The sequence below is a fragment of the Colletotrichum scovillei genome (genome assembly GCF_011075155.1).
Source record: "Colletotrichum scovillei strain TJNH1 chromosome Unknown Contig00006, whole genome shotgun sequence".
Lineage (NCBI taxonomy): Eukaryota > Fungi > Ascomycota > Sordariomycetes > Glomerellales > Glomerellaceae > Colletotrichum > Colletotrichum scovillei.
The window spans coordinates 4,778,659-4,804,926 of NW_023336264.1; the positions used below are offsets into that span (position 1 = coordinate 4,778,659).

General features: G+C 54.4%; 5 protein-coding genes across 5 annotated transcripts; 4 read left to right on the plus strand and 1 right to left on the minus strand.

The window, feature by feature from the left end:
- Positions 1-838: 838 nt before the first annotated feature.
- On the plus strand, positions 839-4,248 carry HER10_EVM0006557 (Cse1). The gene is made up of 4 exons (XM_035476140.1): positions 839-1,006; positions 1,101-2,978; positions 3,026-3,329; positions 3,386-4,248. Exons 1-4 carry the CDS (start codon positions 937-939, stop codon positions 4,011-4,013), a joined length of 2,880 nt encoding a protein of 959 aa, XP_035332783.1. The 5' UTR covers positions 839-936; the 3' UTR covers positions 4,014-4,248.
- Positions 4,249-6,177: 1,929 nt separating this feature from the next.
- On the minus strand, positions 6,178-9,880 carry HER10_EVM0010838 (uncharacterized protein). Its single transcript, XM_035483132.1, has 2 exons — positions 8,685-9,880; positions 6,178-8,607 (listed from the first exon to the last, which is right to left on the minus strand). The coding sequence occupies exons 1-2, from the start codon at positions 8,754-8,756 to the stop codon at positions 6,775-6,777; spliced, it is 1,905 nt and encodes a 634-aa protein (XP_035333296.1). The 5' UTR covers positions 8,757-9,880; the 3' UTR covers positions 6,178-6,774.
- A 5,534-nt stretch (positions 9,881-15,414) lies between these two features.
- On the plus strand, positions 15,415-15,711 carry HER10_EVM0009564 (uncharacterized protein; the record flags this gene model as incomplete). The annotated part of the gene is made up of 2 exons (XM_035479049.1): positions 15,415-15,547; positions 15,599-15,711. The coding sequence occupies 2 exons, from the start codon at positions 15,415-15,417 to the stop codon at positions 15,709-15,711; spliced, it is 246 nt and encodes an 81-aa protein (XP_035333128.1).
- A 3,633-nt stretch (positions 15,712-19,344) lies between these two features.
- HER10_EVM0007814 (hemolysin-iii channel protein) lies at positions 19,345-22,577 on the plus strand (the record flags this gene model as incomplete). The annotated part of the gene is made up of 9 exons (XM_035477358.1): positions 19,345-19,507; positions 19,579-19,591; positions 19,643-19,675; positions 19,737-19,798; positions 19,857-20,022; positions 20,139-20,541; positions 20,660-20,728; positions 20,800-20,819; positions 21,788-22,577. The coding sequence occupies 9 exons, from the start codon at positions 19,345-19,347 to the stop codon at positions 21,882-21,884; spliced, it is 1,026 nt and encodes a 341-aa protein (XP_035332931.1). The 3' UTR covers positions 21,885-22,577.
- A 936-nt stretch (positions 22,578-23,513) lies between these two features.
- HER10_EVM0006070 (uncharacterized protein) lies at positions 23,514-26,209 on the plus strand. Its single transcript, XM_035475667.1, has one exon. The coding sequence runs from the start codon at positions 24,438-24,440 to the stop codon at positions 25,761-25,763; it is 1,326 nt and encodes a 441-aa protein (XP_035332721.1). The 5' UTR covers positions 23,514-24,437; the 3' UTR covers positions 25,764-26,209.
- The last annotated feature ends 59 nt before the right edge of the window (positions 26,210-26,268 follow it).

Consider the following 26,268-nt stretch of genomic DNA (forward strand, 5'->3'; position numbering starts at 1 on the left):
GGTACTGCGTGGCTGCTAAAGGGACCTGTAGGATGTAGCCCCACTTGGGATGGCCAGCTGATCCTGCTTGTTTCGCACCAATGTTGTTCCGTTTGCAGAGCTATCAAGGACTACTTTGACCGTGACGGCATGCGCCGGCGTCAAATGTATAATTGACGGGAGTCTTTGGGGCACCCCGGGACATGCCCCATATTAATCGGCACCGGCCCGGGACCAAATCATAAGTCAGGTATCCAATGGCCGAGGCGCCCCATTGTCCATCCCTCCCGTTCTCCATGCATCTGTCTATAGATCCTGAGATATTATGCAACTACTGTTCCCTACAAGTGAAAGGCGCAGTACTCCGTACCAACGCAAAGGTTGGGCATGTGGCAGAATTTCTTTCGAGCCATGATGCTTCCTAGTGTGATCCGGATTCAATCAAAACCCTCACCGGCCTAAGCTACTCAGGCAGGGAAGGTAAAACACTTTCTTCAGCAGCAGCTTTGTCTCTATGCCGTTCTGCGTCAAGCCTGGCGGATGCTTCATTCCAACCGCCCTACCTGAGGTCTCTCCATCTCCTGTAACGCACAGACCAATTGCATGCTTGCCAAGGTGTTTGCCCACCTATACGTATCTTAAGGTACCTTACCTGTGTACAGGCAGACTATAGGTACCTCTCCCTGCGGTTTTTCCGACAAAGCTCCCGGTCGCCTTTGGCTGGCGCTTGTCAGTGTCTGTCATTGTCAACAGCCAATGATGGAAAGCGCCCCACAGCACCTTCCATCTCTTTTCCATAAGGTCAGCTAAGGTACGGTGCAAGGCAGCCTCGTCCCCCACAGCAACACTCCCCCCATCCCAAAAAGTTCAGCGCAGGAAAAAGAAGCCATCACTACAGCAAACTTCCACCGCCACTCCTCACCCACACATTCTCCCGACGTTGCGAACTCTGTCAAGATGGCCTCCCAAATGGGCACCATTGCCCAGCTGCTGGATGCTACTTTAGATCCCAGCACTCACAGAAAAGGTACCACCACCGCCGTCCCATTGCTGTTGCTGTTGCCGTTGCCTCGTACCCCGCCAACCTTGTTTGTATGCTAATAAACAAACGTGAAAAACAGCCGAGCAAGCCCTCAAGGCAGAGGCAGCCAAGCCGCAATACTCTCTCAACCTCCTCAACATTGTCGCTTCAGATTCTCTTCCTCTCAAGACCCGGCTAGCCGCCGCCTTGGCCTTCAAGAACTTCATCCGCTCCAACTGGGTCGATGCCGATGGCAACTACAAGCTCCCCGCCGATGAGGTGAACACCATCAAGTCTCAGCTCATCGGGCTGATGATTTCTTGCCCACCAACCATCCAGACCCAGCTCGGCGATGCTATCAGCATCATTGCCGATTCAGATTTCTGGGAGCGTTGGCAAACACTGACCCAAGAGCTCGTCGCGAAATTTTCCCCCGTCGATCCCAAGGTCAACATTGGTGTCCTCGAAGTCGCCCACTCCATTTTCGTCCGCTGGCGTCCTCTCTTCAGAACAGACGAGCTATATACTGAGATCAACCACGTCATCAGCACATTTGCGCAACCCTTTGTGCAGCTGCTTGTCCAGACCGATGAGCAAATCACAAAGAACGCCCAGAACAAGGATGCCCTCCAGAGCTGGTTCGAGTCCCTGAGCCTCATGATCAAGATCTTTTACGACCTGTCGTCCCACGACATGCCCCCCATTTTCGAGGAGCACCTGGCCTCCATCTCAGAACTGCTGCACAAGTACCTGACATACACGAACCCGATCCTGGAGACCGACGACGATACCGAAGTTAGCGTCATCGATACCGTCAAGGCCGACATCTGCGAGGCTTTGGAGCTCTACACACTCAAGTACGACGAGGACTTTGGCAAATACACGGAGCCCTTCATTACCAATGCCTGGAATCTGCTCTCCAGCACAGGATCCGAGACCAAGTACGACCTGTTGGTCAGCAAGGCTTTGCACTTCCTGACCGCTGTCGCCGGCACCTCGCAGCACTCGGGTGTCTTTGCGGATGAGAACGTCCTGGGCCAGGTGGTCGAGAAGGTCATCCTGCCCAACGTTGCCCTGCGCGAGTCTGATTTGGAGCTGTTCGAGGATGAGCCTATCGAGTACATCCGCAGGGATCTGGAGGGCTCAGACACCGACTCGAGACGCCGATCCGCGACCGACTTCTTGAGAAGACTTCAGGAAAAGTACGAGCAACTCGTCACTGGTGTCGTCTACAAGTACATCAACCACTACTTGGAGCAGGGCAAATCCGACTGGAAGGCGAAGGACACGGCGGTATACCTCTTCATTTCCATCGCGGCCAAGGGATCCGTTACCGCCGCTCAAGGTGTCAAGACGGTCAACTCATTGGTCAACGTCGTGGACTTTTTCGAACAACACATTGCTGCCGACCTGATGGCCAGCGGTGGTGTTGAGCCCATCTCCAAGGTCGACGCTATCAAGTACCTGCACACATTCCGCAGCCAACTGACAAAAGAGCAATGGAAGCTGGCGTTCCCTCCCCTCATCCAGAACCTGGCGTCGGACAACTACGTCGTCTACTCATACGCTGCGATTGCGGTCGAGCGTCTACTATTTCTGTCGGACGACTCGGGCAAGGTCATGTTCCCCCGCGAAGACATCCAGCCGTTCGCCAAGGACTTGCTTGAGCATCTGTTCAAGCTGATTGAGAAGGAGAAGACCCCTGCCAAGCTGCAGGAGAACGAGTTCTTGATGAGATGTGTTATGAGAATTCTCATTGTGCTAAAGGACGGTGCCGCACCGCTGGTTGAGGGTGTTCTGACACACTTGGTTGCCATCACAAACATGATCAAGCAGAACCCTAGCAACCCGCGCTTCTACTACTACCACTTCGAGGCCCTTGGCGCTCTCGTCAGATATACCTCATCCACGCACGCTGCGCTTTTCAACCAGAAGCTTTGGGAGCCATTCAACCAGATCCTGGTTGAGGACGTTACCGGTATGTTGACCAGTGACACGAAAATGACTTGGCTAACGATGGTACAGAGTTCCTGCAGTACATTTTCCAGATTCTGGCCCAGCTCTTGGAGTCAAGCCCTCCGGATGCGGTCTCGGACAATTACAGGGCTTTCCTGTCCCCGCTGCTCGAGCCGGCTCTGTGGGACACCAAGGGCAACGTCCCAGCTTGCACCAGACTTCTGTCATCCATCATCCCGGCAACTTCCGCTTTCGTTGTCTCCGAGAACAAGTTGGAGCAGATTCTCGGCATCTTCCAGCGTCTCCTTGCTGTCAAGAAGTACCAGTTGTACGCATTTGACATCTTGGAGGCAGTCGTCAAGTCATTCGAGCCGTATGTCGATTCCTTACCAACAGACCTTTTGAAAGTTCCATACTAACTAGACTCAGTGCGGTTACTGATCAGTACTTTGGTACTATCCTGAACCTGCTGTTCGCCAAGCTACAGGGCAACCCGCCGGATTCGCTCAAGCTTCGCTTCGCTCGATTCTTCCACCTCGTGGCGTCCCGAGTTGAGGCTGGCTTCGGTGCTGATTACTTCATGAAGCACGCTGAGAAGATTCAAGAGGGCATCTTCGCCAAGGTCTACCCTCCGTTTGTCTTGGCCGAGACGGAAAAACTTGCCCGACCTGTCGACCGTAAACTCGCAGTAGTCAGTCTTACCAAGACTCTCTGCGAGTCGCAGGCTTTTGCGCAGAAGTTCGCCAAGGGCTGGGCCAACACGTGCAAGATCCTTCTTGCTCTTTTGGTCAACCCTCCGGTGGTGTCAGCCGGTCTGGGTGACGAGCTCATTAACGAAGCTGACGTTGATGATATCGGTTTCGGCCTGTCCTACACTGCTCTCAACACCTGCCGGCCGATCGCGCGTGACGACTACCCAGAGGTCACGGCGGTGGCTCCCTGGGTCAGCGCGTACATTAGTTCCGCGAACCAGCGCCACAACGGCGCGATTGTCAACTTTGTCAACACACGTCTCACACCAGAGCAGCAGCAAGCACTGCAACAGTACTTGCAATAGGAGGTGCTACCAGGCGGTGTAATGGGGTTGCCGGACAATTATGCGTGGTCCACGGCCCATGGTGGATGGCAGAGACTCCAATAGGATGAATACTTGAATGATTGCGGATGATGCCCAAAAAAAACGCAGGAAAGAAGCGTTAAGAAGACACAGTGGGAAGCTGGGAAGGGAAGAATTCACCCAGACCGGAGACCGGAACACAGCTAGGCGTATGCGGTGGAGGAAATATCATGAGCAAACACTCGATTTAGGCTTGCTCGATGATTAGCATGGGTGACAAGCGTCGTCCCCCTTTTTCGAGTATCGAGGACTAGAAAAGCAAAAAAGCATTTTCCGTTTCTAATGTCTCTGGCTGATCGCTGATGATTGTTCAAATCGTGTATATAATGTCGCAATGCACGCAACGCTGGCTGGAGGAGTTGATGACACCCATGAAGAACAGACCTGCCGGCGCCGACCGCCGCAGGTTCCGCAGTTCCACACCGCTTCGGCTCGATCGTCCCGACTGGGGGAGGGAAGCGTATGTATCCGCAGGTGGTATCCGTAGGCTCGCTCGCACTCAGTCCGCAGAAAAGAACCCCCCCCCCCCCCCTACCCTGCCCGGTCCGGTCCAGGGCAAGACTCAGTTGAACGACTTACGTACCCCCTAGTACCCTCTCATGACCCCCTTGTCTCCTCTTTCCCCCCATCGTTCTTGCAGTGTAACTCCCGGGCGGTGCCGTGTTGCTCGCAAATCTGCCATTATTCCCGGCTGTGGAGAAAGAAAGAAGGGACGCGGAAAGAATTACCACCACCACCACCACCACCACCACCACCCCTTGCTCGCGTCGTATGTAGTGTAGTATACGGTGCGCGGAACGGTGGATGATGAAATGTCTTGGGTGTCGTGACAGCGTCGCAAACTCCCGAGATTCGCTCGCAGAAATCCAATGAGCCTAGGCCAACGCGTGGTCTACTCTCTCTCGCTAGCACAGTAGGTACCTAGACAGGCCGGCTCCCTGTTTCCTGTCATCGGTGCCGCCGATTCGGTCGTTGAACTCTGTTAAACACGAGGGTTTACTCTACTATACTCTAGGTCTTCCTGCGGTAGTTACGCAGCCCTTCTAGAAGGGCTAGAAAAAACTATATACTCCACAAGCAACGGAAGTTCCAGAAGGAAAAAAGGGGGGTCCGGGAGCGGCAGAAGAAGGCAAAGAAAGAAGAAAAAAAAGCTCGGGCGCGCCCGAGGTCCGTTTGCCTTTGCCTTCCAATGTGCCTTGTAAGTTTTTGTTGGCAGGCAGATGTAGTTGTGGAGAAGATTACTTGGATGTTGATCAGGAAGAAGAAGAAAAAGTTCTTCAACGACTATCCGTATTCCGTACAAGGTCAAATTCACCGACATTGGCCCTTTCGACTGATTCCATCCCGCCCCTGGTTCCTCTTCCCAGGGCTCCTGGCCTGCGATGCCACAGGTCAGCAAATGGGGTGGGAGTGGCGACTGGGACTACGGATACTGCTTACCCTGATTTTTCTCTGCCCTCTCTCTCGTCGGAAACAAGGCCTCAGAGACACAGAGTCAGAGGCCTGTAAAAGGAGGTTTTCGTCTCGACGGGGGCGTTGAACTCCACGTACCTTTTTTTTTCCCCCTTCCAGGATTCCAGACCCTCTCCGAAGTGGGGGGCTTGCCGAGCCCGTTGAGGAAGACCGGGGTGTCCCGATCCACTGATTGTGTTTGTCGGGATGGAGTGTTCGCCCGGCAGAGTCCAGACGAACACCCAATAAAAAGGACCCTGTTTTTCCTTGTCATGACGATATGGGACCCCTGGGTGGACGAGGTTTTTCTGCTATGGCACTGTGGACACTGGGAAACCCGCAAACATGGTGGGAATAAGGAAGGCGACGACGCCGATCTCGCGGGAATCGCCCGTGGTTGTCGCGCGCCAGAAATTGAGATGAACGGTGCCACAATGGGCGGGGACGTCATGACTGTCAGAACGTCAGTGAGGCTGTTTGACCGCTGCTTCAATCTCTCTTCAGTGGGTGACGACTGGGTATTGTTGACTCGTTGTGGAGGATGAGTTTTTCATCTTGGGGAAAAAGAAGCCAACGCCAAGAGAGCAGCGGCAGTAAGGGGAACATGTTATGAAGTATTTCAAATGCTTTTCATAGATTGGTATATCATCCACTCGCGTCAACTTTGTACTACAACATTTCTATATGTCCATCTGAACGTAAATTGCGTTGAGAAATAAAAGTCAGGAACTCGTAGGTAGCGTCCTGCAAAATATGTGGTACCCGCCTCGTCAGACAACGGACGACAACACTAGCCATATACATAAGAAAAGGCAGGCCGCAACATGGTATGACCGACACATTGCTTGCCTAGTGCCTTGGTGTACCGACGGGACTCTGTCGACTCCGCCGGGCCTCGAGTCTCTGACGTCGAGGTGCTGCTTCCTTTGATGAATGCCTCCCTCCTCGAAATGATGCTGTAAACCTCCAACTGGGAAATCAACGCGTAGAGAATAAGAACGAATATCAAACGCCAGGTCCGTGTTCTGTGAACCCCGATCATAAGTCGTTATTAGATGCAAACAATGGTATCGTCAGATCAAAAATCGTACAACATATATCAACTATGCTGTGGCGTGAGTTGGGTATAAGTTTGAGCTGTTGGTTGTGGTTTGGTGAAAGGATAATGATGTGGGTTGGTTCCGGCCGGTGTGGACAATAGTAAAGAGGGTAGGTAATCATGGCGGTTGGCAGGCGGTAGTGATTCGAATCAAATCATACCGCCCTCGGTGAAGCCGATGCTGTTTCGCCATCCACAGCGCCGTTCTTGCTCCTCTCTCTCGAGGTCTCGAGGTCGCGGAGGAACGCCCCTAGCGTTCAAAGTACCTTTGGGTACCTGAGATGGACTTGGGTCGAACTCGCTGCTGCCGCAACTGCTCCCGCCGCTGGTGTTGGTCTGGACGAGAAGTAAGCTGCTGGTGCTCGAGAGACGCTTGGTGAACTCGCTGAAGCTAAGTCGCTTGGCGCTGGAGCCGGACGCCCGCTTTTCCCCGTTGGTTCGGAAGTTGGCATCATCGGATGTCTTACCGGATGAAGAGGTTGGCACATCGAGCCTCTCTTGGCCCATGGGCTGAGTTTGGCTGTACGTCCTTTGCGTCACACCCGGCCGCATCTTGGAGTGCGCCGTGTGTGGCCGCGCAGGAGCCTGCAGGGGAATACTAAAGTTGGCAGGCGGGCTCCTCATCACGGGCGAGCGCGGTGACATGGCTTCCTCTTGGCGACTGGCGAGATATTCGAGGGCGCGTTGGGCATTGGGCGCGATCAAGGTTTGGCGATTGCCACTGGCATCCGCCTCGTGTGCATATTCGTCATGCTCGTCGTCGTCTTCATCTTCCTCGTCGTCATCAGCCTCCTCTTCGGATGAGTCCTCATCGACATCGAATGCGCTGAGCATCGCAATCTTCTCGGCATGTGCTTCTTTCACCTGTTGGCGCATTTTCTCGTCGGCCTCCCGCATCAATGCATCGAATCGAGCCAGCGATGTGAGCTTCTCTTCACCCGGAGTCTCGAGTTCGGAGCCAGGGATGCAGCGCAGCTGGAAAGCACGGTCGAGGATCGTCTCTCGCTGGTTCGGTGGTGAGCTAGAATCGGCACCCGGAAAAGGTTGGGCACCTCCTGAGCTGACGCTGCCTCGACCGCGGATTGGTGAGCTGATGGTAGACGAACGTCCTTGTGCCGCTGTCCATCCCTCAATCAGTTCGCTCCGTTGATAGTCGCTCATAGACATCGTTGTGACGGGCGAGGGGATGTCGCTCGGGAGAACAGTAGTGTATTTGTTGGGGTCCGGGATGGTGAAGCCCATATGAGCAGGATGGGTAGTACTTGTCGGTGACGAGACATCGCTGCGCTTAGAACGCAGACTCGGGGAATCGGAGCTGAATGTGATGGGTCGGTCTCGGCTTGAGTATGTCTGCGTCGAGTTCTTGTGTTGCAGAGTGCCACGGGGATTCGGGTTCCCACTCGGAGGGCGAGGGAAGTAATCAACATCTCGAGAACGCTGCTGGGCGAAGGGGTTGGTGAAAGAGGGAGACGCCGGGCTTTCGGGGCTCATGGGGAGTTTTCTCGAAATAATAAAGCGGGCCCATTCGTGTAGACTAATATGATGGTCGTCGGGAGGCGTTCGAAACCAGAGCGTAGTCGCAGTGGACTCTTTGCTCGAGATGAGGCCGGCAGCCCTACTGGAACGGCGCTTCTTTTCCTTGTCGTTGATGGTGATAACGAGGGTGGGCAGAACGGGCCCCTGCTTGCGATGGGCGAGCATCTGCACCTGACAGTCTATGACAGAGCTGACGGGGTATTGGTAGGAGGGCTCCCAGTCGTCCTGCAAGTTCAGGTGGCTTAGGTTTGGGCCAGAGAACTCCGTCATGTTGAGCCTTACCTTTGACTTGAAGATGGAGATGTAGTAGTCGTCGTTGCCAGGGGTCCGCGGCTGGGATCTGGTGCCGGTCCCGTTTGAGCGGGTTGAGGCGGCATTTTGAGGGAAAGTCGGACTGGTGACGGCTTCTCTGTAGACACTACGGCCTCCCACAACAACATATCGTGGCTAGAAAGAAGAAGCAACTGTCAGAGACAAGATTCTTGGACGGCAATGCTGCAGAGAGTTCGAATGCAATTCCATACCTTCCAGATGGCGCGCCCCAAGATCTGGCCCCGATCAGGGGGTATCAAGAGCACTCCCTCGCAAGTTTCCATGGCTGATGGAAGAGGTTCAGGCAAGGGCTGTGACTAGTAAGGCGTATCCAGGCACCGTCTTTGCTCCAAAGAGGAACTCGAAGGGTCTCCAAGGTATCAGGTTGAGGATTAAAAAAGCATGCTTAACGTTGAATGCAGGCGTCGGCGGTGGAGGACTGGGATGCAGTCTAAACGAGGGTTGACGACGGTTGCGCTGTGCATGCAGCAGAAGAAAAGGTCGGATCGATGACGGACAGGTCTACAGGGTCGAGATGGGGATTCGGTATCTCGGGTCTGCACAAAGGGACCAGTGAGTTGTTCCCATGGATGTCTCTGGATCCAGCGCCCCTGACCTGCGCGAAGAATAAACAACGGTTTGTGTTGAAGCAGAGATTGGGCCGGCTTGGGAGAGGAAGAAGAAGAAATGAGGCGCGATGGCGGAGGAAAGTAGAGAAAGAGGTGTAAGGTGTGTGTGTGTGTGTGAAGTAAGGTAGGTAGGTAAGCGGTGGTGGTAGACTGGTAGTAGTGTGGTCGTGGTGGATGGGGGCCGCCAATAATGGCGGAGGGGAGGGGGGTGAGGTGGTGAAGGGGACGGGAATCCGTTACGAAGGTAAAAGGGCAAGGCCAAGGCGAGCCACGAAGGCGGTCTGCAGGAGATTGAGGGAGGGGGTTCAAGCTCCAGGGACGGAGCCAGCGAACAATGGCATGAAGAGAGGCAGACTGGATTGCTGGTGCGGAGGGTAGCAATTCTTTTTGTTTAAAATTGTAGTCATTAACGGCGAATGAAGCGGATGGGATGTTGGGGGTGTGGGTAAGGAGAAAGCTGGGAATGATTACGATTCCACGCTGAAGACGGGAGACACTGCGAGGGCCAGTCCACAACCCGCAGTGACATGGAGCCAAAGAGGAGACGGATGATGGGGACTGACTGATGGAAGGGAGGCAGGACGGACGACAAGGTACCAGGAGTCTAGGAGAATAACGTACGGAGTACATACACACGCAGTGCGCAGCAAGAGAACGGAGCAAAAGAAGAGAAGCAGAAGCAGAAGTAGAAGAGTACTGCGTAGGTGGAGGCTATACGGAGACCATGCCTTACCGCACCGTCCTGGAGCGGTCCGTACTATGCGGTAGGCGAAATTAAGCAAGACCAAGCAAGGTCCAAGACCCAAGACCCAAGACCAAGACGCGAAGACTTGACGGGAAGGACTGGACTGGAATCACTGGGACTGGATCGGGGGTGAAATGTTGGAATGGTGGATATGCGCATCTGCCTCGCACGTGTATTTCAAATGTAGCGTAGCAAACACTTTTTACTTCCATGTCACTACCTCCTTCCCTACGCAGTAGGTAGTGACATAGATATCTCTCGCTCTCTTTTGTCACATTTCCGCGTCTTCTTTGTTGGCTCTGACTGCAGAGCCCCCTTCCAACGCAGAGGTACGGACGTAGGTAGACGCATTTGTAGTTACGTACATATGTCATATTGTAGGTAGGCAAAGGTAGAATAGGAGAAAATACACTACCGAACCAGGTACTTTTATTGCGTGGAACGACACAAGGTCAAGGGACGGTTACCTTGAGAAATACTCGCTGCTTGTCACTGCTTCTGAGGTACATTCGATACGTACCGGCGCTGGTCGCGGTCGGGATGTCAAGGACAGGGTGCTCTCCGCAGGGGGGGGGGGGGGGCCAAGGAGGAAGGCAAGGAAGAAGAAAAAATGAAAATTAAATCGGGTCCCTGCCGTGCCTGCCCTGTGTTGACTGTTAAGTGCCCTGTGGTCTTGCCGTCCAGTCTTGGAAGGGGAAAAGAATGGAAGGAACGAACGGTACCTGCGCAAAGCAACGACGGCAAGTGCAACCCGCAAGTACCGGGTTCAGGGCAGGACCATTGGAGCAGGGACGGGGATGTCCCTGACCCGTCCTTCTTCGAGACCGCTTTGCATCTTGGGGGCACTTCCACTGACATCTCATCTCATCCAATGACACGCTGCTATCGGGACCAGATGGATTCGAGAGTGGATACCACCCTACCACGGTACGTATCGCTGCTCCATTCCTGCCATTGACACTGACAGAGTGACTGAATCTTTTTCTCTCCAGACAGACCTCACCTTATTCTGAGACCATCTTGGGACGCATCCTCTTCTAAGTAACTTGCACCACAGTACGCATACAGTCACTCTGCATTATGCTATGACAGCACACACATGGAGAGACTCGGTCTGCGAGCCAGCAGCGTAGACGACTGCGTCTCTCTCTCCCAAAATCATGCCGTGCATTCGGATCTCTAGGCGCACCATCTACATGAGATACCTCCCTACCTCTCCTCGGAAGCCCCTGGACCGAAAGAGAAAGAGCCCGGAGTGCATGCAATTCGAAGAAGCGGAAACGCGGAAACGAGGCAATAGGAGAAGAAGAACAAGAACGGGAAGAACAAGAAGAAGAGAGCCACGCCACACACGGCAGAAGCGCTGTCAGATGGATGAGCCCTGTCTACCTCGACGGTCATGTTCCATCGCCACGGAGACTATTCGTACGCATACAGGGCATCAGCAGACTACTGGCTACCAATGCAATTCTACAGCTAGAGTCGCTCCACCACGAGACTGCGTCGTCCACATCGTGACGCTTCCACTGCCAGGAACCGAGGGGCGCCGAGACGCGAGAGGACCTCTTGCTGCGCAGTAGAGGGGCAGAAACACTCGAAGACTTCTATCGCTAAAAGAGAAACACATTAGCCCTCTTCTAGCCATGCTGGCCCTGGCTCACCCTCTTTCATCCCTGCTATGCCCCTGCAGCAGCCCCGGTCCAGCTGCGAGCTCTGGTCTTTTCCTCCGTCCACTACCCACCTCTCCCCTGTCTGTCATTCCCGTCAAACCCTCTCGAGTTCTCCAGGGACACACACACACACACGCAACCAAGGCCGCAATTCCAGGGAGAAACATTCCTGTGGCCTACGCAGTACTGACTACGAATACCTTACTCACTTACTGTACGGGATATAGACACCAAGAGCTTGACTGCTTTCAGATGACGCTGGCGCCGTTTCGACCCCGTCGCCGTTTGCAGACATCCTCACTGGCTTTTATTCCATCCGCCCGAAGCCGTGTCTCTGACTATCCTCTAGCGCCTCGTCTACCGTCCGCTTCTTTGATGTCCTCGTCGGCTTTCGTTGTCAACCCATACGCCATGCGCACTTTCCCATCAGATCGAATCGACTTGAGACGGCATCGCATTTCATCCTATCAGCCACCGCTTCTCCACCTCAACTGCCTAGCTGACTTTGCGGCGTCATCGGTCGAGCCGTTTGTTTCCCCAAAAACTCGAACGCCGTGACACCGAGACCAGTAGGAACCGGCTATCGTCCCGGCTCCGGTCGTTGGCGGCAGTCAGCGTTGTACAGTTTCAGGCCTACTACCTAAAGAGTCAGAACACAGAGAGCAAGACAACAATGGAGGACGCCATCTCGGGAGCCGGATCGTAGCCTGTGTCATACATGGCTGTGTGTGGCATGTCATTGCAACTTCACATTACCCACCTCCATCTTGGACGCCTAACCCGGAGCTCGTCAATCACCGCTGCTCTGGTATCGAGCGCATTCCTGTACAACTCCGGAAACACTTCGTACTCCATACACGGTGCCACGGGCTGGTTTTCTTCTCAACGACACGCCAGCCACTATTATACCTCCACATGCGTGCCATTTCCATACAACGTCCTATGTTGGTTCGCAAATCGAATCACATCAGCTAGAAAACGGCCACCGTCGTTCCTGACTCTTGCGACTCTGCACTAGTCCTGCTCATGTGCCGTTCCGAGCCTCCAATGCGACACAACACCGCTTGCTAGCCTTGCTCTGCGGCTGCTCCTGCCGACAACGACAGGGGAGACAAGAGAGGCAAACAAAATTGGCCGCCGGAGACTTTTCGTCACTTGACGCAGTCGTACGGATACGGAGACCTGTAACTCCAGTCTCCAGCTTGAAGTCGTTGTCAGAGAGACGGATCTCGAGCGCATCGGTCGACGAGAATCTCCATACCTCTTCCCCCACCGCTACTTTAAGAGACATCAGCATCAGACCATATCTTGTAAACCAAGAATTGCCCCCTCTCTTGTCACTTTTTTGGCCGCCGCAGCATCCGTGGAGCAGACTGGTACGCCGCGCACTTTGTCTCCTACGACGCCGCGGAGCGGATCTCAGGGACCGGACCTTCCACCTTGCTCCCCGCTCGTTCTCATCCGCACAGGTGTCCAAGCTCTTTTATCGCCGCCTCAGTATGCGCAGTATGCAGCATCCAAGTCTGGTCTGGTCTAATTAGTCCAGCGACATATCAGATCTAATTGTCTTGAACCTGCAGTTGGGCGGGCGGGCGCACTCAAATATGCAGCACATGCAGGCCTCGCATGGCATGGCATCGCGTTGCATCGCATCAACCATCAACGCTAATAGAGGGACCCAAGCTAAAGCCCATGTGGCCTCTCCAACATGAAGCCAGTGAGGACGCACTCATCTCGCATCGCACGCCCGACTGGCTAGTCGCCGTCATAGATTAGTCCTGAACTACAGGCTCCTATAGGTACCTGGACAGCTCTGGTTGTAATTCCATCATGGCCACTCCAAGCCCTCCAAGCCCTCCTGTCTCCGCCAACTCGCCAACCTCTCCGCCATGATGCTGCACCGTTGCGGAGATCTCAATGCATGCAGCACACCACGGCCTCCGAGGGATCCATCAACCTATTCACTCTGCCTTGCCTTTCAATGCGCGCCTCCTGGACTAGACGGTCTAGTCTACACAGTAGACCGGCCTGCGCCGCTCGTCCCTAGTAAAAACTGGCCTGTCGGGCAAATACTAGCTGGTCATGTGCGAGAATTGGGCCAGGGCTCTTGATACTCGGCCGTCCAAGATGGTGTCGACTTGCTTGCTTTGCTGCAGAAGTTCCGGCAATCAGCTACGGGCGATGTCCTACTTTGGACAGACCAGTGCAGCCGACGTCTCGCTTCAGCTCGTGGCTCCAGAATAATGAAGTCCTATCTACCATTTTGAGCATCAGCGCGCCGTTGCCCTCTCCCACTTTCACATTGCCCCTGGCCGTCGGCAGTCGAACCGATTTCGATTAAGGTGTCTCCGTGCAAGCCCGGCACCTTGGACGTATGGATTGCACCGACCATCTGGTCAATGTCCTGCTTGGTTTTCTCGGCTTACATCTGTGCTAGAGAAGATTTTGCCTGCCGCCGCACTCAACGACATCCAAGTTTGCACCGATACGCCTCGTTCCCTACGGATATGCATCCCCCGCGTCCAAGAAAGCAAAAACGAAGGCAATGCCAGCCTGCCGCTTGAAGACATAACGCTTATGACAGATCAAACGCACGCAATATCTCTGAACCACCTAACGTATGCGCCCCTGGCTCAACGTCGCCAATCTTGCAGGGCACGCAGGAGCGGAAGCGGCCAGGATCAGGGTTGACCACACAGAAGACGGATTTAAGGAGCGGACAAAGCACCCCAATCCGGGGCCGAACAATGGGTCTGTTATCAACGGCCTCCCATCTCTCATCTCGCTGACGCTGGAGCATGAGAGCATTCAGTCCAACCCCCATCAGTGGCTGCATCGTCATCAGCGATCGTCCCCTTACGCCGCAAGCGCTGGTATCAGCTCCTTAACCCAGATTGAACTACTCGCCCGAGCCCTGCGCCCGCCACTGCGTCTCCGTCCGGCCGATCAAGCCAACCGCTTTATGTCTCGGGTGGGGTCTTTGCACAGCTTGTTCAGCTTACCAAGTACGGCCGGCCCGGGATAACGTCCGCCGCCGAACCCCGGCGACATCGCCGTAGTCCCTAGTTCGCTCCGAGTGGTTCAATATCATCATTCCTCACACTCTGCACGGATACTCCGTAGGGATACAGACATCCGTACGGATTCAGCACGCAAACCTTGTATTGTCAGGCTGTCAGACCATCCGTCGACCGACTTGACCTGGATCTCGTGCGAGTACCGAGGCTTTAGCTGATGTGCGCCCCGAAACAGCCTAGTTGGTTGGCAGCACGCAGGTGGCTTGCGTTTGAAAGGCTGTTGGTGCAGTGCAAAGACGATGCCCCTGATCCACCTCTGAGGAGCCTCTCCACATACTTAAACCCTCTTCGCTTGCTTTTTCCTCTTAGATCTAAGCAGACTCGATCATCTTAGCCAGTTGTCAATCGCGTGGCACTGATGCGGGTTTAACGCCAGAAATACCATCTTGGACATGACAGCCAGTCTTACTGTCTATTAGAAGGTCCCGGGCATATCCACTCATGCCCCGCCAAGGTCCAGATCAACATTGAGATTCTCGTGTGGCTTGCGATATGCGCCAATAGCTTCAGTCGGTTAGGGACTTGAGTGCCTCGGACTCCCAGTTCATCAGGCATATTTTTACAGCTGCCTTCATAGCATAGGTGCGCAGTGAAACGTGCCAATAACGAGCCTGCGCTGGCACACTCTTACACTCTCTCCTCGGCGGCAGATACAAATAGTGTCTTGCATCAGAGAGATGAATTCGTCTTCATATTCCGGATACAGCACCCGTCAGACCGTAGACGGGATCGCTGAGCATTGTCCCACGCCCACAGTGTCTCACAAACCCTACGAAAGCGATCTGTAATACACTCTGACACTGCCGACCGCACCCTTGCCAATGAGCACAAGCCGCCTCAGCACTAGCCACTTTCAAGTAGCATTGGGGGCATCGTATTCTTTCGAATCGTGGAGAGACGGGGATATTGACTCGTACCTTGCGCTGAGGATCATGAAGAACTGGGGGGACTTTCGCCTTTTGCTCATCATTTGAGCGGTCCGTTCCTGTGTGCACGCCCACGAAGCCCTCCGAGGCAGGTCGACTGGCTTCCAGATCACGGAAACCCCCATTATGGGATTCTCGCCCTGGGTGATCCCACAGCAGCTGGTCGCACTAGATGACATGTCTGAGACATGAGCTAGGGTTGTTACACATCATCAAGCGGTGATTAGAAGCTATCCCAGCCATTTGGTTTGTATCGCTCCAAGGAAACAGGAAACGAGTCGTTGACCAAAGTTCTGTCTGGAGAATGCATCAGTCCGTAGGCCACGGCGAGAACTGGGATCGACAGGGTAGCGTCTCGAAAAAGCCCGTCTCTCGTTCCGACGTGCTAATTGATGATCCTCGTGCGGAGGGGCAACGTGGTGTAGCGGGTCAACAAGCTATATCCACCTCGAAGCGAGGACGATCGCGAGGTCTCGAGGTTGCAGTCTCCTCCGACAAGTTAATTACGCACCCTCTCCACAGACCACGGCGACCACTGAGCTTCAGGCGCACCCTGCACGTAAGCTTACTCTCGTCACTACTCAGAACCCAGAAACCCGGAGTTGGCACTCTGTTGGGGGGGTTGGCAAAAACCTGCTGCTTGAGTCGCAGTGTAAATGAGCGCCATGCAACACCGGCCCGATGGCGAGTCAGGACGGAGTGCGATTTCGGGGAACGTTGCACGCGGAATGTCTCGCTCAAGTGCTGGCGCTGGGAGTCGGCCGACCCGTACCAAGATCGAGAGAAGGATGTACGGTTACGGGCACGCTTTTGAGATTTCGAGGATCCGACGTTGCACGAGGCTTGGCCCGACCGGTAGCATCTTTGCGAGGCGGCGGCTCCCAGAGTGCCGGATGCCAATAACGACGAGAGGGGCTTGACGGGAAGCCTGGGTTCGGACATTGCTCCTTTGTTCGGGTGGTGGCTGACAGCCCACGTCAACGTTTTCGAGGAGTTGATGAGGAGAACGAAGGCTTCCAGAAACATGTGAAGCCTTTCGGTGCCAATGGCTGAAAGGGAGCAAGAGGTAAGAAGACGCGCAAGCGTGCTCTAGAATGGCTGGTGACATTCGTCTCATGTGAGTGGTTCTCGATCCGGCGCATATGGCTGCCTTCGTCCACGACGATGCCTGAGTTCTATCACTGGTATTAGTCTCGCTCTGAGGAAAGCACCTGGAAGGGCACATTGACTGCCAAGGCGCGAGGATACAGAGCTGATATTATAGCCCTTTGTACGCAAAGGAGCTGACGCTTCGGTCTCTCGGGACCAAGGCAGAGCTTCCTGTTTGCAGTTCAGCGGGTGTGTCAACGTGCACTCGCGGATGGCCCATTTTCTTCGATTCCGGTGCCACCGTCCGATGGATGCTTTGCAGCTGCGGAAAGGACTGGACGTACTCCAGTGCAAGACACACTATGACCCGTCGGGGCATGTATTCTCCAGCGGGCCGTCCATGAATGTATATTTCTGATTTAGGGAGAAGACGCCACATGAATGCCATAGGCGACCATGATCGCCATATGATATGCGTCGCTTTCGATGTTCTGGTGACGTAGCAAAGGAGGCAACAGACGACATTTTTGTCTTACACCGGTATGGACTATTCATCAGAGGCAGACATACGGTCCTGTCATTGAGAAGCCTCTAGCAATGTGGACTAATCCTCAGCAAAAGGATACATGCTCCTCGTCTGCCATATAAATAGTTCCCCGCTAATGGCGGCTCACAGCTTCGATAAGGAACCGCAGGATTGAACGTGTATGTTCTCTCTGGCATTGTGCGCCGCTAATATAGTTGCAGTCTTAGTCCAGGGCCAGGCATTTCTTTTCAGAGGATTCCGAGGACGGAGCTTGAATCGGGTTAATGTCTCTTCTCGGTATTCCGTCATTTCCAAGTGGCCATACTTGACGGAATACTTGAATGTTGGAAGTGGCGGGCAAACACGGGAGGTTGCTGAGGAAATCTCGCTTTAGGATGAAGCCTGCGAATTCTCACTTCGGTCTCGTGACTTTAGTAGCTCAGAGAGATGGCATCTTTGCTCGCCACGTCTCCTCTATGAAGAAGACAGTGGGAGAAGGAATGGGCTGAGTTTGATGTCCCTGTTGAGGAGAAGAAGACGGGCTAGGTACCATCTCTGACCTTTTATACTATGTCCTGGATTGATTTTGGTGGGCAGAGGCAACCAGCCGGCTTTGCAGACGGTCCCGTGTGTTCGATGGTGAACGAGAATCCGAAGGGACCACGCGCTTTGCCGTGAGTATCGGCTAGATCTGATGGGAGCCAGATAGGGATTCTGACATTTGGCCTTGTGTTTAATAGCTCACGCTTCGAACATGACGTGTTGGTTTTGCAGAAAGTGCAAGACTGTGACGAGAAAGCAGTATGATGTTGGCTTTACGGTCGGATTAGCTGTTTTGACGACAAGGTAGGCGGAGGGAATGTTGTCGTGTATGCCCCTACGTCTTCTGGCTCGGTGATTGACTTTCTAGTACGAGTTGATGTTTGACTTTTCTGGGTAGAGAAATATACTTTGCGTGGTCGCGTCCAGAAATTGTGAAGACAAAATCGACGACTCAAAGTCACTGCCGATGCCATTGTCAATTCGTTCCACTTGCAGGAGAGCCCGACCGAATTGAATTATTCCGATCAACCGGGATCGAGCTTTAGTTTCTGTTCCTATAGTGTGTTATAGGCTGCAATGCCGTGGTTCAGATATATAAAAAAGGCCTAGGGTGGTCATCCCATCCTCATTCTCGAACTGTCTTCAGCCTCGGGGTTTCCATCAACATCAGGTCTCATAGTCCACCACGTTCCGCTCGTGGAAACTACCCTAGATATCCTCTACCTGTCTAACGTTCCCAAAATCAAATACGTTTAGATGCTAAATTCGTGGTCAGACCTCTCAAACACACTCCGCCAACCGGGCTAGCGGCGTTGGTCTCGTTCAGTCTACTAGTTCAGGGAAGTCTCTGTATTAAAACATCAAAACGTCCACGTAGTTCTATTGGCTAAATATCTATTCAATCCGACTCCAAAGTCAAATGCCAGAATATCTCCGACACCAGCTTAGTGAGTTGTGCCTAGTTAGCGGCAACGAACCACAATGCTTGCCTCAATTCAGGGTCCAACCTTGCATTAACGCACATTTTCCCCCTCTCCCAGAGTTCCAGCACGATTCCTTCTCTGCTCTATGCTCACCTTTTTTCTCCTAGCGTATTTCCTTGGTAACGCTTCTCTCAATTGGATGGGTTTACGGGATGCCCATTGCCATTATTCATGGGCGTGCATCAGCGTCGTCGCAATTAGCGGTGGTCCGATGCACGGGACGCACCGGATCGGCGCGCTTCCGGGGCGCGGTTTCGAGTCGGTGGGCTTTTCTTGTTTTGGTACACCTGTTTGGTGGGTAGGGCGGCAGTAAAGGCAGGTTCATGGCATTGAAGGGAATTCACGATGGGAGTTTCTGTCGACTTCAATGGTTGATGGGACTTTTTTTTCGGTTTCGTTTGATGCGTTGATGCTTCACGTGAGTATAGTTTGGTTACTGCGGTATTCCACTCGCGGCTTTCAGGTTACATTATAGCCGTTTCGAAACCTCTTTGATTGGAAGTTTGGTCGTAGCACTTACTCAGCCTATATTCGATTGTTCTATAACAGCGTTGGAAAGGTTGGGGGAAGACTGTTTTACTCGCGAGTACACACATTGCACTCTATTCAACCATCGAGGCTGCGCTCTAAAGAACGCCCGCTCGCGGAAAAGAAAGGAGAGAGGTGGGATAGCCGCGCTTCGCAATGGCAGCACTCCTATCCACATCGGCGTTGAGACGCAGGCTGAGGACGGCCATCGACAACGACTCGCCCGGGAGGCGGCTATGGAGTTGGAGCGGGCCGAGTCAGGAGGCGGAAGAACAGGTTGCCAAGGCTGCGGCCTCGCTACTCTCGTGGGAGGAATTACGTGAGTTGACTAGACTATCTTATGAAATTTTTCCTGCTTTTGAGTTGAAGAGTTAACGCTCAAGTGCGTAGCGGAGTGGCAACAGTGAGTTGTTTCGTTGTGGTGGCCGTAGGACAAGCAACTAATTGAGTCAAGATGTGGGAGCGATCATATCAAGACTGGATATCGGTGAGTATTTCTGAATAAGAGTGATGTTTTCTTGATGAATTGCTAATGGAGAATGAGATAGACCAGCTTGTGGCTCCGTGGCACGCTGTTTCGCGAGTTGGACCTATGCGCACAATGAGTCGGGTGAGTTGAAAGTCCAGCATCAGTCTGGTAAAATATCACAATCTGATAGCGAGAACAGTCAACATCTACTCTCATGTAATAGGGGCCATCATCTTCGTTCTGCTGCCATTCTACGTCTTCAGCGATGGAATACCAGCCAGATGGAGCATCGCCTCAACCGCAGACGTGGTCGTCTGCACGGCCTACGCCATCGGGGTAACCACATGTTTCGTCCTTTCCACGGCGTAAGTTCACTTTCGTTATCAACTTTAATTACTTCCGTCTCCTCTATTCCGAGATGTCCAGATGTATGTAACAAAGCTGACGCCCCTTCAAGCTTCCACACCCTCATGTCACACAGTAAAGACATCTACCTCTCCGGTATCAAAGCTGACTTCCACGGCGTCCTCGCCCTAATGTGGTCCTCCGTCTTCCCCCTAGCGCATAACGTGTTCCCCTGCTCGCCCGCAACGCGGGACGCTTACGTCGGTCTGACGGGCCTGCTGGCCGCCCTCTGCGCCGCGGCGACGGCGAGGCCGGATCTGGGCGCCGTGGACTTGGGACACCACCGCGCCGTGTTGTTTGCTGCATTTGGGCTCGCGGCGTTTGTGATGCCCATAGGGCACGGGATGGTGGTAGCGGCAGCGGCAGCGGCGGACAGCGGTGGTGACGGGGCACGGGAGGTGTGGGATAGGGTTGGTGGGTGGTGGGTTTTGGGGACGGCTGGGTGGAATTGTGTTGCTGTTTTTGTGTACTGGGCCAAGGTGGGTTATCATTGTTGTTTTTTTCGTGGCCTTCTGCTTTGAATTCCTTGAGGGGAGTTTGGCTGATGAACTTGGTGCTTTCGGTCATGGGAGACTTTGCTAATTGTTCTTGGGTCAGTTCCCGGAGAGGTGGTTCCCGAGGACGTTTGATTTGCTTGGGGCCAGTCATCAGTTGATGCATATCTTCGTAGGTTGAGATCTTCCCCTCTGGAGTTGTCCAGGTATAATACCGCTTGAGAGACGTACTGATATTCTTAGGTTTTGGCTGCTGCTCTTTCGTATGCAAAGGCCGTTGTGGTGGCTTTCGACTATAGACATGCGCAGGAGCTCGTGTGCTGAAGGTTGAGTTTCCGGCATATAGACATGCTAGACGGCTTGGAGAAACATACGAGAGGGCGAGCTGTCATCGAAGGGCGCTGTGCTCATCGAAGAGGAAGAGTCAAAAATACATACCATACTGGAGACTGGCATCATACTTTGACGGTCTGATCGATTTATAGAAGAGCTCAGCATGAGACGAAGTCTAAATAGGGATCTATGTATCCAATGGAGATAATGCTTCCAAAGATTTGACAAACAGCGGCACCTCTAAAACAACACTGATTCTCCACGAGCTGAATTACTGTCCACCGACATTAACAACAACCTTCCCCCGTGCCCTTCCACTACCAACAATGTCATACCCGTCCACAGCCTCCTCAAACCCGACCTCTCTCTCCACGACGGCCTTGATTCTCCCATCCGCCAGCATAGCAACAACCTCCTCCATCAAGACCTTCCCAGGATCCATCATGGCCGTCGCAGCCCACCGCCTCCCCGTGCCGCCCAACCAAGTCGAACGCGGCCACAGCGCATTCATCTGCATCTGCCATCCCGCCTTGACGAGAGCCCCGACGGACTGGTCAGCCGGCTTGATCCCCACCGCAGAGTACACGCCCTCGGGCTTCAGATACCCCGCGCAGTGCACATACACATCCTGCACCCCAACACAATCAACAACAGCATCAAACCTTCTCCCCTCAGCCCCGAACCTCTCCCCCAGCACCTTTGAGACGGGCACCGGAAGACTCGCATTATAATCCACGACCTCGTCGGCGCCGAGCCCCAACACCGTCTCCGCGTTCCGCCCCGAACAGACGCCGACGACGCGGCCCTCCCGCCCGACGATGGCGCGCGCCATCTGCACGGCCAGAGACCCGATGCCGCCGCTGGCGCCGTTGACGAGGACCTTGTCGCCTCGCTTGAGGCCCGTCGCGCGGACGGTCACGGCGGCGGTGCAGCCTGCCGTCATGACGCAGCTCGCGTCGCGGAGGGAGACGTGGGAGGGGACGGGGACGGCGTAGCGGGCGGGCAGGAGGACGTGTTCTGCCAGGGCGCCGGTGCCGGTTGGCCAGGCGTAGGATATGGGGAGGAAGGCTGCGACGCGGTCGCCTTGTGTGAAGGAGCGGGAGGTGCTTTTGTTGACTGCTGCGGTTGTGCTGGGTTCGGCGTTGAGAGCCGATGAGGTATCCATATTTAAACCGGACCCGGATCCGGAGTCGGGGCTCCACACATCCGTTACGGTCCCGCTTAGGTCCCAATCCGGCACCGCCGTCTTTGCGCGCACGGCGCCGGGTAGCTTGGTGATGTAGAGGTGCCCGCCCGGGTTCAGGGCCGCGTGTGCGACTTTTACGAGGAGCCATTGGTTGCCGTCGGCGGCGCCGGGGACGGGTTTGGCTTTTGCGAGGAGTTGGGCGGTTGGTGGGAGGGTTGGGGCTGGTCTGGAGACGAGGGAGAGGACGGAGCGGGGGGTGCCGCGGTTGGTGAATGTCCAGGCGCGTGATGAGGCCATGTTTCTTTCAACTAGGTAGCTGAGACTCAATTCTTGTTTGGGTGGACGAGAGCTTGGTGGATAGAGATTTTGGTGGTATTTGGTCTTGTCAGGAGTCTAGAGAGAATGCGTTATAGAGAGGAGCAGGAAAGGAAGATGATGCTCAATTAAAAATGTTACATGTTTGGAGGTCCTCCTCTTGCAGTACTCCAGTGAGTTCTTATACGAATGCCATAGCTGCACTTGCTCAAGAGTTGTCGTCAGAATCGGCGGAAGTCGGCGCTGCCTAACGGTTAAACATAACGGTCTGATGAGGGCGATCCTGTCACATTGTATGCTCCTAGCGCAAGGGCCAATCGCAGCCAAGTAAGAACGCCACAATTCGAGATACAAGAATGACATTTCTTTCTTCCTTTTTTCTCTCCCCACGACCCCGAAGAAAAGAGATAACTAAATGGCCGCTTGCGTGTTACCATTTAGTACTCCATCTTGCATTCCGTGCTCGTTAAGTTGAGTTGGAAGCCATGACGGAGATCGTTACGATTGCTTGGAGATGACTCTGGCCGTTGACGAGAGACCCTGCTGCCTATTCGATCAGAGAGTCGAGACCGCGGAGGAGCTGTTGCAGTCGAACACGAACGGTTGCATTTTATAGTCGATCTACGGATACCTTGGACTGGCTGACTTTGATTGGCCTGTGAGCTACCCGTAGGCCAAAGGAGATGCTTTGAGAGAACCTAAAATTCAGAATCAAGCCATGATTTGAATCCTCGGCTTCTTACCCTGTAACTAACTTTTGCATCTCTCAGGCTACTATGTGCTGCTGGACTAGGATGGTAGTTTCGGGTATTTTCTGGGCAGGCTGGAACATCAAAAGTGGTCGTCCGAAGAAAGTTCGCCAGGTAGCATCGGTATCAGGACACTGCGTTCAACGTAACACTGGCCCCAGCTGAGATTCAGATTCGGGTGAATGTACGAGATCCAGTGTCGCGAGCCCAAGTTCAATACTGTGGCCATGCATGGCTATACCTTGGGTGGTGGATGGCCATGTTTTGCAATGTAGAGAGTGCCAAGTGAAAGCCAAAACCTACACTGGACATATTCATCGGCACATCTACGGCAAGTCTACCAAGTGATTGGGAATTTTTTTTAAAAAAAAAGGGTCTATCCGAACTAAAAACATGCGACCGCAAAAAAATCAAAAAGACGCGACGTGCAGCTGACGCTTTTTCTTTGAGCTGAATGAGTCGCCAGTTTGCCAGGTTCATCGCATTGAACCGCGTGGCACGGGCGACGTCTCACTGGCCTCAATGGCAGTCACGACTCACCAGTTGGGAGGAGTGGGTGGGACGATTTGTCTCGACGCCGTTCGGGTCAATCCCCGCTTTGAATGGGAAAGTCTGGTCTGGTGGTGGGCTGTGTGGCACAGCGGCACCGGCACGAAAGGGCGGCGTAGGCGTGGGCGTGGGCGTCCCCGGGCATACCTAGGTACCTAATGGGAAGTTTGGGGCGTCGAAAGCGAATTTCCCACCCAATGACAGTCTTGCCGCAGCGTAGTGGCCCCTCCCCTCCCCTGGGGAAAGAAGACCGGCGACTTGAGCTGACAGTCCAGTCCCAGCCGTGGTGTAGACTGAGGGGTCCCTTGGGTGGCCAAAGGAGGGCCAAGACTTTGGGATGCAGAATTCGGGGCCTGGAACCTTGTCGTGCCTGTCACGCTTGTCCACCGGAAAGCCAAAATAACCACCACCACCACCACCACCACCACCACCACCCAAAAGCCAAGGGCAATTATCCCTGGTGCGTCTGACTGCCTACCCAGGTGCCCAGGAACGCATACGGCCGTCGGCAACACACCACCATTCCTTTCTGTCTTTCCCATCCCCTCACGACTCTCGTTTTTTTTTTCTCCTTGTTACCTTGCTGGGCTGTTGTTGTTTTCGTCTTTGCTGCTGTTGGAGCATTTGTCTACGCCTTGGTCTCCCGCATCAATCCTACCATCGAGACCATTCACCAGGCATCTCATATCGAAAATCGTCGACCTACCTATTCTTCCCCGACGACCACACCACAGCATCATTCCCTCAAGATGTCGATGCCGGGCGCCTTCTCTCCCGATCTGTCACCCTACGAACCAGACTCCAAGAAGGACAATGTTTCCTCTGCCGCCGCCGCCAACCCACCGCCTCTCCGTCTCAACCAACCCTCCGACGCCTTCTCCCTCCACACAAACGATCCCTACTACGACGACATCGCCACAGCCTCGTCTTCCAATGCCGGCGACTTGCCCCCGTCCTACACCGATGAGCCCTCATCGCTCGACCCCAAACACAACATAACCACCACCGTGACCCCGCTCCTGGCAGACGAGTCCGGCCACTCCCCGCTCCTCTTCCGCAGGGACCCCGAAACCGGTGCCGAAATCCACTGCTCACGCCGCCTCGATACCGACCCGGCCTTCCTCGAATCCCACATCACATCTCTCGCCCAGTCGCCACCGAGGCCCTACCTGAGCGTCCGCGGCACCCACACCGAGAGCATCCGCAAGCGCGACGACAAGACGGAGAGCAAGACCGTCGTCGACTTTGACGTCCGCGTCGAGCTCACCCCCTACCTCTACCGCGACATCGCCACCCGCCGCTCCTGGCGCGAGCTCCGCACCGCAGACAACTTTTCAAAGGTCCGCCGCGGTACCGTCTTCCCCACACGTGCCCCAGGCTTCGGCGGCAGGTCTTCGGGTGCTCGAGGCGGCGCCGCCGGCGAGGAGGTGAGCAAGGAGCCGCCCACGCTGCGGGAGTGGTGCCACCGCTACTGCGCCTCGCACGCGGGCCTCAAGACCTTTTCACTCCTGCGCACCGTACCAGGGTTCGACGACGACGAGCGCCTCAAGGCCCGTCTCGAGGACCTCGTCCGCGCCACCAACTATCGCGGCCGCATCGACGTCTCCTTCCCCGTCCACGACAGCACGGTCGAGATTTACAACACGTGCCGCGTGAACCGCTGGCGTCAGACCACCTGGATCCGCTGGCTTTTCTATCTGACCTTCCTCTGGATCTTTGCGTGGCCCTATCTCTTCTTCCGCACCAAGCGCTTCGAGGTCGTCGAGGCCGAGTGGGCGTTTTCCAGGCGCCGCAGAGATCCCCAGACGGGTGCGGCGCGCGGAAGAGAGTACGTCAGCCTGTCCGAGGCGGACCTGTACAACATGTGGGCGCGGGCCATCTCCAAGGCCGTGCTGGAGAGGAGGCAGGGCGAGCTGGACCAGCGCGACCTGCGAGATGCCGAGGGGAGACAGGACACGAGCTTCGAAGACGTCCTCGCGGGGATCGATCAGGAGACGACGAGAGGGCTCGTGAGGGCTGGCGTGAGTGCCATGAATGTTGTCAACCGGCACTTTGGATGGGGAGAGGATCGCTGATCTTTGGTCTTGGTCGAGCACAGCATGCTTTTTGATTACCTCTTTCCTTGGCTGTTTCGTTCACTGGGTATTGGTTTCGTTTGCTCGGATGGGTCGCTTTGCTCGTTTTCCTGTTGTTTTCCATTTGCTCAAGGCTGGAGGTGTGGGTGTTTTGCTTTCTTGTTTTTTTCTTTTCCTGCATTGCCTCGTAATGATTCCCAGACTGTGACGCATCATGATTCTTTCTTTGCCCTTTTGGTTCGGGAATACCACTGTTTTGGCATAGGTAGCGAGGGTTCAGAGTACTTGCGAAAAGCACAGCATGATATATATATATATACATACGTAGTACCCAATCAAGAATTGCTATTACATCGGAGTTTTAATAGCAGTGCATAGAGTGACGTGTTGACTGTATCCGTGAAAAGGAATAGCCATGGAGATATGTGCAGAAGCAAAAGAGAAAATCAAGTCAGTGGGAAAAAGAAGGAGGAGGAGGGAAACATCATGTTGCACCCGAAGCTTC